The sequence below is a fragment of the Leopardus geoffroyi genome, chromosome D4 (genome assembly GCF_018350155.1).
Source record: "Leopardus geoffroyi isolate Oge1 chromosome D4, O.geoffroyi_Oge1_pat1.0, whole genome shotgun sequence".
NCBI lineage: Eukaryota > Metazoa > Chordata > Mammalia > Carnivora > Felidae > Leopardus > Leopardus geoffroyi.
The window spans coordinates 18,198,251-18,209,767 of record NC_059342.1 but is presented as its reverse complement, the minus strand read 5'-3'; the positions used below and the strand labels follow the sequence as shown (position 1 = coordinate 18,209,767).

Below are 11,517 nucleotides of genomic sequence, written 5' to 3'. Positions count from 1 at the left end.
TACATATAAAATGGTAAGTGTGAATGCTGGAGAGTGCGTTTTGGTAGTCAAATGACTGAGGGAAAAAAATGTATCCTACAGGCTACAGAATAATCATCTCAATTGTTTTAAGCATATTCTTTGGCCACTGAAGTGGAGTGCAGGGGTCTGATTTAATGAGTAAAGTACTTTAGGGATAAAACCTCAAATGGTGCGTTGAAGGAAACGTTTGGAGAGCTTTTTATTTTGTAGTGACTGGGGAGCCTTTGGGGGTTATTAAGCAGGAGTGAAAAAGGATCAGGCTGGGGGCGCCTGGGTGGCGCAGTCGGTTAAGCGTCTGACTTCAGCCAGGTCACGATCTTGCGGACTGTGAGTTCGAGCCCCGCGTCAGGCTCTGGGCTGATGGCTCAGAGCCTGGAGCCTGTTTCCGATTCTGTGTCTCCCTCTCTCTCTGCCCCTCCCCCGTTCATGCTGTGTCTCTCTCTGTCCCAAAAATAAATAAACGTTGAAAAAAAAAATGTAAAAAAGAAAAAGGATCAGTCTGTGGCCTTCCATAGCCTATGCTGATTACACAGTAATTATGCATAGTCACTGAAATGTCAACAGGGTTAAAAAAAAGTTGGAGCCTAAATGTCCCATCTTAGGAATTCTCCAACTCTCCCTTTCCTTCTTCTTTTTTTTTTTTTTTCAATATATGAAATTTATTGTCAAATTGGTTTCCATGCAACACCCAGTGCTCATCCCAAAAGGTGCCCTCCTCAATACCCATCACCCACCCTCCCCTCCCTCCCACCCCCCATCAACCCTCAGTTTGTTCTCAGTTTTTAAGAGTCTCTTATGCTTTGGCTCTCTCCCACTCTAACCTCTTGTTTTGTTTTTTTTTTTTCCTACCTCTCCCCCATGGGTTCCTGTTAAGTTTCTCAGGATCCACCTAAGAGTGAAAACATATGGTATCTGTCTTTCTCTGTATGGCTTATTTCACTTAGCATGACACTCTCCAGTTCCATCCAAGTTGCTACAAAGGGCCAGATTTCATTCTTTCTCATTGCCATGTACTATTCCGTTGTGTATATAAACCACAATTTCTTTATCCATTCATCAGTTGATGGACATTTAGGCTCTTTCCATAATTTGGCTATTGTTGAGAGTGTCGCTATAAACATCGGGGTATAAGTGCCCCTATGCATCAGTACTCCTGTATCCCTCGGGTAAATTCCTAGCAGTGCTATTGCTGGGTCATAGGGTAGGTCTATTTTTAATTTTTTGAGGAACCTCCACACTGTTTTCCAGAGCAGCTGCACCAATTTGCATTCCCACCAACAATGCAAGAGGGTTCCCATTTCTCCACATCCTCTCCAGCATCTACAGTCTCCTGATTTGTTCATTTTGGCCACTCTGACTGGCATGAGGTGGTATCTGAGTGTGGTTTTGATTTGTATTTCCCTGATGAGGAGAGATGTTGAGCATCTTTTCATGTGCCTGTCTTCTAAAGAAGACATCTTTAGAGAAGTGTCTATTCATGTTTTCTGCCCATTTCTTCACTGGATTATTTGTTTTTTGGGTGTGGAGTTTGGTGAGCTCTTTATAGATTTTGGATAGTAGCCCTTTGTCCAATATGTCATTTGTAAATATCTTTTCCCATTCCATCGGTTGCCTTTTAGTTTTGTTGGTTGTTTCCTTTGCTGTGCAGAAGCTTTTTATCTTCATAAGGTCCCAGTAGTTCATTTTTGCTTTTCATTCCCTTGCCTTTGGGGATGTGTCAAGTAAGAAATTGCTACAGCTGAGGTTAGAGAGGTCTTTTCCTGCTTTCTCCTCTAGGGTTTTGATGGTTTCCTGTCTCACATTCAGGTCCTTTATCCATTTTGAGTTTATTTTTGTGAATGGTGTGAGAAAGTGGTCTAGTTTCAACCTTCTGCATGTTGCTGTCCAGTTCTCCCAGCACCATTTGTTAAAGAGACTGTCTTTTTTCCATTGGATGTTCTTTCCTGCTTTATCAAAGATGAGTTGGCCATATGTTTGTGGGTCTAGTTCTGGGGTTTCTATTCTATTCCATTGGTCCCTTTCCTTCTTTATAAGTTGGGGTTAACTCTCTCCTCAGACCTGATGTAAGGATTATAGGAGATAGTATGTAAAGTAAGTAGCACTATCTCCTTCAATTCTTTTGTCTGTTTATTTTTGAAAGAGACACAGAATGCGAGCGGGGGAGGGGCAGAGAGAGAGAGGGAGACACAGAATCCCAAGCAGGCTCCAGGCAATGAGCTGTCAGCACAGAGCCTGAAGCGGGGCTCAAACCTACAGACCAGATCATGACCTGAGCCGAAGTTGGACGCTTAATCGATGAGCCACCTACGTGCCCCTCTCCTTTGATTCTTTTTTTTTTTTAATTTTTTTAACTTTTATTTATTGTTGAAAAACAGAGAGAAACAGAGCATGAGCATGGGAGGGACAGAGAGAAGGGGAGACAGAATCTGAAGCAGGCTTCAGGCTCTGAGCGGTCAGCACAGAGCCTGACGTGGGGCTTGAACTCACAAACTGCAAGATCATGACCTGAGCCCAAGTCGGACGTTCAACCGACTGAGCCACCCAGGCACCCCCCTCTCCTTTGATTCTTAAAAGCACCCTTCTTCATTCATCTCCTGTGACTCATTTAATTATTTTATTTCATTTAATTCCCACACCTCCTGGGAACCTTGGGGTGTGGAGGACTAGCACCCAGAGGTATTTCATCAGGCTCTCACCTCCAGGTTTTTCTCTCATCTGGTGCATCACTGTTAACAAACATGATAATAATTTTCTCGACAGGCCTGGCAGTGTGTTGAGTGCTGTGCACGCATCATCTCACTTCAAATCCCACACAATTATTAATATTCCCATTTAGTTGATAAGCACATCGAGATTCAGACAGTGTACTTTGCCCAAGGTCACCCAGCCATTCAATGAGGCCAGGCTCGTATTCAAACCCTCGCTTATCTAGCTCTGGCACCTGTGCTCTTAACCATTAACTACACGACAGACCTTTTATGTGAGGTCTGCTTCCTCGGCAGCCTTGGAAGCACTTTGCGGGCTGCTATTGGAGTATTAACAGCACAGCACTGGAATCGGGCTTATCAGTCAGTCTCTCCCACCAGACTGAGTCTCTAGGGGCCAAGACCTTGTCTCCCTCACCTTTGTCCCCCCAGCACCTTGCACTGTGCCCAGCACACACTGGGGTCTTCGATCCGTCCTTTCTGCAAATACTTACGCAGTGTTTGCTATGAACCATGCACTATGCTGGTGTTAGGGAAATAGCCTTTGCCAACGCAGAACCCCTTCGGCGCCAATAAAGAGAGATTATAATTTTATCATTGGGTAAACGTAGTTACATACATGTCGGGTAGACGTGACTTCCAAGTCTGGACAGGGTTTCACACGAATGCATAGAGAGAAGCAAAGAGAACAATGAAAACTTCTTTCTCAAGAACAAGGTGATGCACCTTGCGACTGACCCTTGTATGTCTGGTGAGCAAGAAATTTCCCTTGAGCTACTTCCCCAGGTAACGTTTATGGCCCCAAGGGTCAGAAGGCCCCCAAATTGGCATTGCAGTAGGGATGACGCTTTTTTGTCGGGTGTATTAAATTCTCCAGGTAACACCTCACAGAGGGAGAGGGGTAGGTAGGCGGCTGCATCCTTCCTGGGAGAAAACTGCATTATTGCAACCTTGCACTAGTCAGCGGGGGGCAGGGTGACAGACTAGGACCCGCTCCCTAGGCGCTTACATTCTGGTATAACGTCAGCCCGCGGGCAGAAGGGCATTTCTGGCCTTTAGGAAAAGCTTCCTCTACGGAGTGTTCTCGAGCTGGAATTCTGGAACTTTAATAAACGCTGAAAGAACGAATGAATGACGAATGACCATCGAGCTGGCGGTTGCCAAGGAGCCAAAGAACATATCTGGCGTCAGGATCGTTATGGACACGGTGGAAGGGAACAGAAACACGTAGGGCTGTCGGAGACCGGTGCTCTCACAGCCCGCAAGACGAGAGCGATTCCAGCCACACTTTGCACCGCCCGGGGCTGGAGAGGCCAAGGAGGGGCGGGGCGGTGGCTCCAGGGCCACGGCTGGGGGCGGGCCCACGCGGGGGCGGGGCTACGGAAGCCGAGAGGGCTGTGAGGCGTTTAGCTGAGGAAGTGTGCGCAGGCTCGCGGCGCTGGGCGGGCTCGGGCCCTCCCACGCTGTCCCTCCCGCCCTCCCTCCCGCCGCCCGCACGGTTACCCGCCGCCGCCGCAGCTCCCGGGGCGGAGACACGAGCTCTGGGTCGCTCGGCGGCTCCTGTTGGGTCGGCGGCGTGACGGACTCACTGCGGCGTGTCGTCCGCGCCGCCAAGCTCGTAGCGCGCCCGCCCTCCCGGCCGGCCGGCCGGCCGAGCTCCCGCTTGCGTCCCCCGGCTGGTCCGGGAGATCCGGGCACCGCTTCGACGGCGGCTTCGCCGGACCCGCGACCCCGGTCGCAGCCCGCTCCCCGAGCGGACGGCGTCATGAGGCACCTGCCGTATTTCTGCCGCGGCCAGGTGGTGCGGGGCTTCGGCCGCGGCTCCAAGCAGCTGGGCATCCCTACAGGTGAGCGCGGACGGTCGCGGGCCCCCCTCTGGGGCACCCCTCCGACTCGCGGGGTTGGGTAGGGCGGGAGCGGGGACGTCAGACGGGGAACTTGGGGCGGAGGGCAGAGGCGACGCCCTCCGCTCCGCCTGGTTTCTGCTTTGTTGAGGCGGGTTGAGGAAACTCGTCCCTGTCCCTGGCTCCCAGCTCACCGAGGAACTGGGCCGGAGGGGTGGTGAGGACAGAAAGGCGAGCGGAGTTTCGGGACCCCTCTTTCCCGCCTCCCTATCCAACCGAGCTAGAGCTGCCAGGCCTGGCACGCGGCTTCCCCGTTAGAAAACGTAACGTGAACCAGGCTGGTTAGATTGCCAAGCCAGCTGTAAGGTTTTTTGTTCTCTTTAAGTGTCTTGCTAGTAACTGGATGAGAATCAGATCTCCTTTCTGGTCTGTCTACGTTCGTTGCAGTAGGCAGGACCTGATCATGTGTAATTCATCCTGAAAAACACATACCACGGTTACCCCCGGTTGTTGAGCTTGGGACGTAGGCGCCCATATTTGGAGAGTAAGAATCGTTTCAAGAGATTCCGAACCTCCTTAAGAAAGCCCAGGTCTAAAAACCCCAGCTGTTCGTGCACCCGTTTTCTTCTGCCTCAAGAGTCTGTGTTTTTTTGGAGATGTTTATACACTTAATTGTTCTTAACCTATCCACATGGAGATGAGAAAGAAAAACCTGAGCCAGACTATCGAAGGAGGGTGGGATTGATAAGCATAGGCGGGGCAGGGTCCTGGGACTCTGGTGAGCCTAATGATTTAGACTATGCTTCCTTGCCTGCGATTTTTATAAAGATTTACTATGACGCTATTAATACTCGTAATATTTGTTTCTGTTATTTAGCTAACTTTCCGGAGCAAGTAGTTGACAATCTCCCAGCTGATGTATCCACTGGCATTTATTATGGTTGGGCCAGTGTTGGAAGTGGAGATGTTCATAAGATGGTGGTGAGCATAGGATGGAACCCGTACTACAAAAATACAAAAAAGTCCATGGTAAGAGTTATATCTGGGTCTGTAACTGGAAATGGGATAATGATTTAAGGTCATATTCAGTAGTAGATGCATGTAGGACTCCCCAGTGGTGCTCACAGCATAGTCCAAGTGACTAGGCTTTCTGGCCGCGGGCTTGAAGGATTTTCAAGGGTTTAGTTACTGTTTGAATGGAAGAGTTTGTCCTCCTTTCAGTGTATCGTGTCTTTGGATCCAAAGCGAATCTCTTAAAGAAAATGATCTCTTGTAAAAGGGGTGGGGGGGGGGGGTATAATTGGATTGTGCTTTTTAATCGTTCTGTTAATCTCTGCCTTTTCTTTGGAGAGTTTAATCCATTTACATGTAAGCTAATGACTGCTGAGGAGGGACTTCTGCTATTTTGCTGTTTTCTAAATGCCTTACAGCCTTTTTGATATTTCTTCCACTACTGCCTTTTGTTTTTAAATTTTTTTTTTTTTTTTTTTTTTTGCAGTGACAAATTTCGATTACCTTATTTCCTTTTGTGTACTTGACATAACTATTTTCTGTGCGGTTACCGCGAGGATTGCCTTTAACATTCTGAAGTTACGAATTTTGGTGCATTTGTCTTTCAAGTCCTGTAGAAAATAAAAAGTAGAGTTTCAAGCCAGAATTGCAATATTAATTTTTATAGCTGCCCATGGACTTATCCTCACTGGAGATAAAAGTGAATTACTTGTGGGACGCCTGGGTGGCTCAGTCGATTAAGTGTCCGACTTCGGTTCAGATCGTGATCTCATGGTTTGTGAGTCTGAGCCCTTTGTCGGCTCTGTGCTCAGAGCTCGGACCCTGGAGCCTGCTTTGGGTTCCGTGTCTCCCTCTCTCTCTCTGCCCCTCCCCTGCTCATGCTCTGTGCTCTCTCTCTCAGAAATAAGTAAACATTAAAAAAAATTTTTTAAGTGAATTACTTAAGAGCATGTTTTATAAAATTGAGCTTGCCACAATTAATATAGTTCATTCACTTTTTAATTACTTGCTCATCCTGCTAAGAAAGAGCTGCTTACTACACAAATGGTGTTTTCTGATAAAATTGCGAGGTGACGCTCTTTTTTCTTTCCTCTTAAACTGCCTTGAGGGCATACCCTTCTGCTCTGTTCACAGTACCCCTACCACTTAACAGCTTAATCTGTGAGATGGGGCTGAGTCTTGGTCAGCTCAGGCACATGGCAGAAACAGAGTTGGTATAAATTTCAGCGTCCTTGAAGAGTTTATAGAAGTGTGTCACAGTTGGGAAACCACAGGACTAAGTACTGGTGAAAACAGTAGAGATGGCCCAGAACTGCTTAGCATTGTGCTCAATATTTGTGGTATAACATCTGCCTTACTCAGATACAATGTTTACATGTAAGGTGAGGAGCAGGAACAGGACTGATGGAAGCATTCAGGAGGAAAACTACACTTAGATTTTAACCTGTCTTTAAAAATTTAGCAAGCGTTCATGGTTTCATTTAAATGACCCCTACCGTAAATGTGAAGGTAATATTTCAAATTTCAGGTATTCTGTGATCTGATGGTAATCTTTTTGATATTTCGTAACTATAGGAAACTCATATCATGCATACCTTCGAAGAGGACTTCTATGGGGAAATCCTCAATGTGGCCATCGTTGGCTACCTCAGACCCGAGAAGAACTTCGATTCTTTAGGTAACGTTCCATTTAGGTCTTCTTAGGTGTTACTGCAGCCACTTCTAATGCTTCTGCTAGTAACAGCACGGCAGGAGAGATGGTATTTGAGCATTTAGTATGAGCCAGGCACTGTAAGTGCCTTACATGAATCAAGTCACTTCCCCCCACCATAACATGAGGAATTATTTTGCCCATTTCACAGGTGAGGAGATCGGCAGAGGAGGGGTAAATAGTTTGCCCAGGGTCACATAAGTATGTGATGCTTCTTATCAGGATCAGTAGGCTGGCTGCTTCTCTCCCAACAGTATGAAGTTAGTGAAATCTGTATTTCCTTTTCATATTTCAAGGAACAAGAGAGAATGCTGTCGTGAGTAAAGATGCTTTGAGGTGCTTGAAGTGTAACAAACTAAGTCAATATTTGAAACATAGAGCATCAAGTATGTCAGCTTGGTGGTTGCTTTGATTCTGTTGGAGAGGGTCTTTTACAAATGTAAATACTGAAGAGGCTTGATCGTGAATCTTGCATTTGGTACTTGTGACCCACTTTTTGCTAATGCCTTTCTCTGAGAAATTGCCAGGAGAAGAGGGACATCTTTTGGGTACCATTGATGTTTACGTCAGTCTGGAAGAAGGGACGGGACAAACATTTATTGGGCGTCTCCCCTGTGCTAAAGGCGCTGCCAGCCTGTGAGCTTTCAGGAGAGTCTGAACGAGTAGAGAGAGTGGAGCGGCAGTTTCTCATCGTCTGCCTGCTGTGTTCTCTCTGCAGAGTCCCTTATTTCAGCAATTCAAGGTGATATCGAGGAAGCCAAGAAACGACTAGATTTACCAGAACATTTGAAATTGAAAGAAGATAATTTCTTCCGGGTTCCTAAAAGCAAAATAATGAATGGCCACTGATGAAAAATCATCTTATTCTTATTTATTCATTCACTGTGTTCTAGTATTTTACTACTCATAACTCCTCCGTTGTTATATTTTAAAAATCAAACATTTTCCTACAGCTGTGAATTAAACAGTACAATGTACTTACCACATTATGCTTCAACTGTTCAAATTCAACGCATCATGCTATAGTACTAAAATGATTCATTTTAAAAATCAACCTTCTTTTTTATGCGATATGTCATTTAAAATGTACCACTAGACAGGTCTTAAGTGTCTTATAATGGGAATGAAATGTATATAATTATGGGTAAAAAGGCAAGTCACTGGTTTTGAGATGAGGACTATAATTCTCATGGTAAAAAGTAGCATGTATGTATCTGTGTAGGATGTGCTGCTAACTAGAGAAGGCTTGTAAATAAGTGTATTCACCAGAGCTTTGAGAGTTTATTGTAAACCTAAGGGGGAAAATCCATACTTTATATTTTTGATATCTGGTATGTTAATATATTACAAATAGACATGTGGGGTTTCACTGTAGTTAGTCATTTCCCCTATGAGGTCAAATCATTGTACTGTGTTCCATTTTTGTTAACAGCTGACTCAGCTCCAATTGGTCTAGACTTCCTCTTGGCTATCATCTGTCTCCTAGAGCAGTAAAATGAGTGTTTTTCTAAATCCCTATGTTGCATTTCTGTGTGGTATAACATTTGTCCTTTTTAGAGTCGATGTTCAACGTTTTTCTTGATTTTGGTTCTGTTTTCCTTGAAACAGCTGTCAATGTCAGGGTTATTTTTTTTTGTTTTGTTTTCCCTATTCCATTTAGAATGTTCTATAGCTATACACTTGGACAAAAGATGGCGCCTATATCATTCCATCCCTTCGCCCCGTGAACAGTGACTAAGTGCAAAGCTGTATTACATTGTAGGGGAAAAAATGCCCAGAACTTCATCCTTAGGTTTCCTCATGTTTAGGGTGAGCGCACAGTGGATGATTTGTATATACCAGTTTCTTGAAGAACACAAACATTTGTTTTCCCCCTAGAGAAACCTTTTAAGAGCCAATTAAATTATGAAACAGTTATTTATTTTTAATGTAATTATATATTCCTGAGCAAATGTAAACTGTCGTAGCTGTGTACGCACAATGTAATTTAATGCCAAACAGTGCTTGTAGCTTGGGGAAAAGGCATACATAATAAAGCTTTAGTTAAATAATCCTCACGCTATGCATTTTTTCTTCCTCCTAACTAAGAAGCAGTATTTGGCTACTTGGGACACTGTTTATATTGGCAGAAAATTGAAGTCTTTGGATATTTAGGAAATTGAGACTACAGCTCGTTTGGCCCCCCTGAGACAGTACATTGTGCTCTCGTTCGCTTAAGCACCAGATTTGGCGTGGGGAAGGTGAGCAGGAAGACAGAGAAGGTAATTTTAAAAGTCACTCATCATAGAGCATTTTCTCTAATCGGCATAGAGAACTGATGTTGACAAACACATAAAGCAGAAAAATACCTGAAACATCTGGAGGAAGGGGAAGCATGGGTAAATTTAGTTGGATTGTGTTTTTCTGTTTGGTGTATGAATTTATGGCAAACAATGTAGTGTGTGTCTTATTTCCTTTATGAAGATACTTAGGAAATGTAATTTAATGTTAGGGAACCTATGCTTGAAAGAAGCCTCGATTATTAGTGGCTTTACAAAGCAAAGATAAAAACAGACATGGAAAGTGTAAAAGCGGATTTGTATTTGTATAGCCTGCTGCTAATCATGTCCTCATTAAGTGTGTGGAAAGCCTTTGCTCTTGTCACCTTGCAGTTTGAAAATTGTATATCGTGAGGTGCCGGAGTTAATAGTGTCTACACTTCTTAAAGTTTTACATGGCGTATGTATGATGAGAAATGGCAGGAATACCATTTTTTATTCATCTGAATGGTTTCAGGCCTTGAAATAAATCTGAACCAGGTGATGTTTCTTTGCACCTTTTGCCTCGTGTGTATCTGAGTCCCTCCCTTGCCGGCTACTTGCCGGTGGGTTGGAGGCCTGCATAGCGGTCGCGGGCGGCATCTGGAGGGAGGAGCTGGCGCGCAAGGGTAGTTCTAGAGCCCCACAGCCTTGCCTTCACAAGCTGCCGTGTGTGCCCGCGGCACCGTCACGGGCTTCTTTCAAGAGCCTTCTGTTCGCACGGTGTCCGTCCTCAAAAGCCTACTTTCTGAGGGTGAGGGTCCCCGTTATATTTTAGAGTTACAAGAGCCAGGGGAGTGTAAGTAGGTGTGAGTTCCCTTCCGTAACTCCCGCTCCAGAACGGGGTCCTGCGGTCTCCATGACTAGCAGTCCCTTGGAACTCTTGCCTGTGTCTAGTGTATGCAGGGACCTGCAGGGGTTCTTGCAGCACTGCCTCCAGCGCGCTCAACGACAAGGGTTTAAGTGTTCGTAGTTGAGGCTCCTCTGTGACAGTTGCGATCAGGGAGACGGAAGCGGGACATGTACTTAGAAGTTACGAGGACAGTGTTGCTTTCCTGGTAAAAGTGCTCGCCTTTTCCTGTTCCTCTCTGACTTGGAAAATGGTCATGAGGCTGATAGAGGAGATCCAATCTGACCTTCAGAGACAGCTGGGAAATAAATCGACCCTATAAAGAGATGCCATCCTAAGCAAGAGTTGGCAGAAACCAACTACAGAAGCATACAAAGATGACAGATCCAGGGATTATCCGAGTTGGAAGTGACTTTAATGTGGGTAAAGAAATGAGCGTTAAAAACGGTAAAATAAGGTTCTACAAAAATTGGGTGGAGGGGAGGTAGGCGGGGGGATGGGAAGAATAGATAAAGGGGATTAAGAGGTACAAACTTTCAGCTGTAAGATAAGTCACAGGGAAGAAAAGTACAGCACAGGGAATATAATTAAGGTAGTAATGAAGGATGACAGATGGTGACTCCAGTTATCGTGGTGAGCACTCGTAAGGAGGTGTTGAATCGGTATGTTGTATGCCCGCGTGGTAATTATATTTCAATAAAGAGTTTATTATAGCTTTATTAGGGTACAATTGACATAAGCTGCACATATTTAAGTTGTGCGACTTGGCGAGTTTTGATATATGGATGCACGCCTGTGAAATTAAAACCAAAATCAGGATAATAAGTATCACTCCCCCCCCCCCCACCACTTTGGTGGGGGTTGAGCATGAACTTAAAGTGGTATTCACATGTTCAAACCCGGAGTGTCCAGGTGAACTTAGAGGTTTACAATTTCAGTTGGAGGTGTAGATCACAAGATGCCAGCGCTGGATGGGAACGTCTTAACACCCAATGTGTCAGCAGGTGGGACCTTTGTGGGGCGGGGAGCGGAGCTGTCATGAATGGGATTGCCCTTATAAAAGGTTACCCCGGAGAAC

General features: G+C 45.3%; 1 protein-coding gene across 1 annotated transcript; it reads left to right on the top strand.

Annotated features, from left to right (window-relative positions):
* Positions 1–4,119: 4,119 nt before the first annotated feature.
* RFK (riboflavin kinase) lies at positions 4,120–10,106 on the top strand. The gene is made up of 4 exons (XM_045468531.1): positions 4,120–4,573; positions 5,448–5,599; positions 7,157–7,259; positions 8,011–10,106. The coding sequence occupies exons 1-4, from the start codon at positions 4,492–4,494 to the stop codon at positions 8,139–8,141; spliced, it is 468 nt and encodes a 155-aa protein (XP_045324487.1). The 5' UTR covers positions 4,120–4,491; the 3' UTR covers positions 8,142–10,106.
* Positions 10,107–11,517: the final 1,411 nt, after the last annotated feature.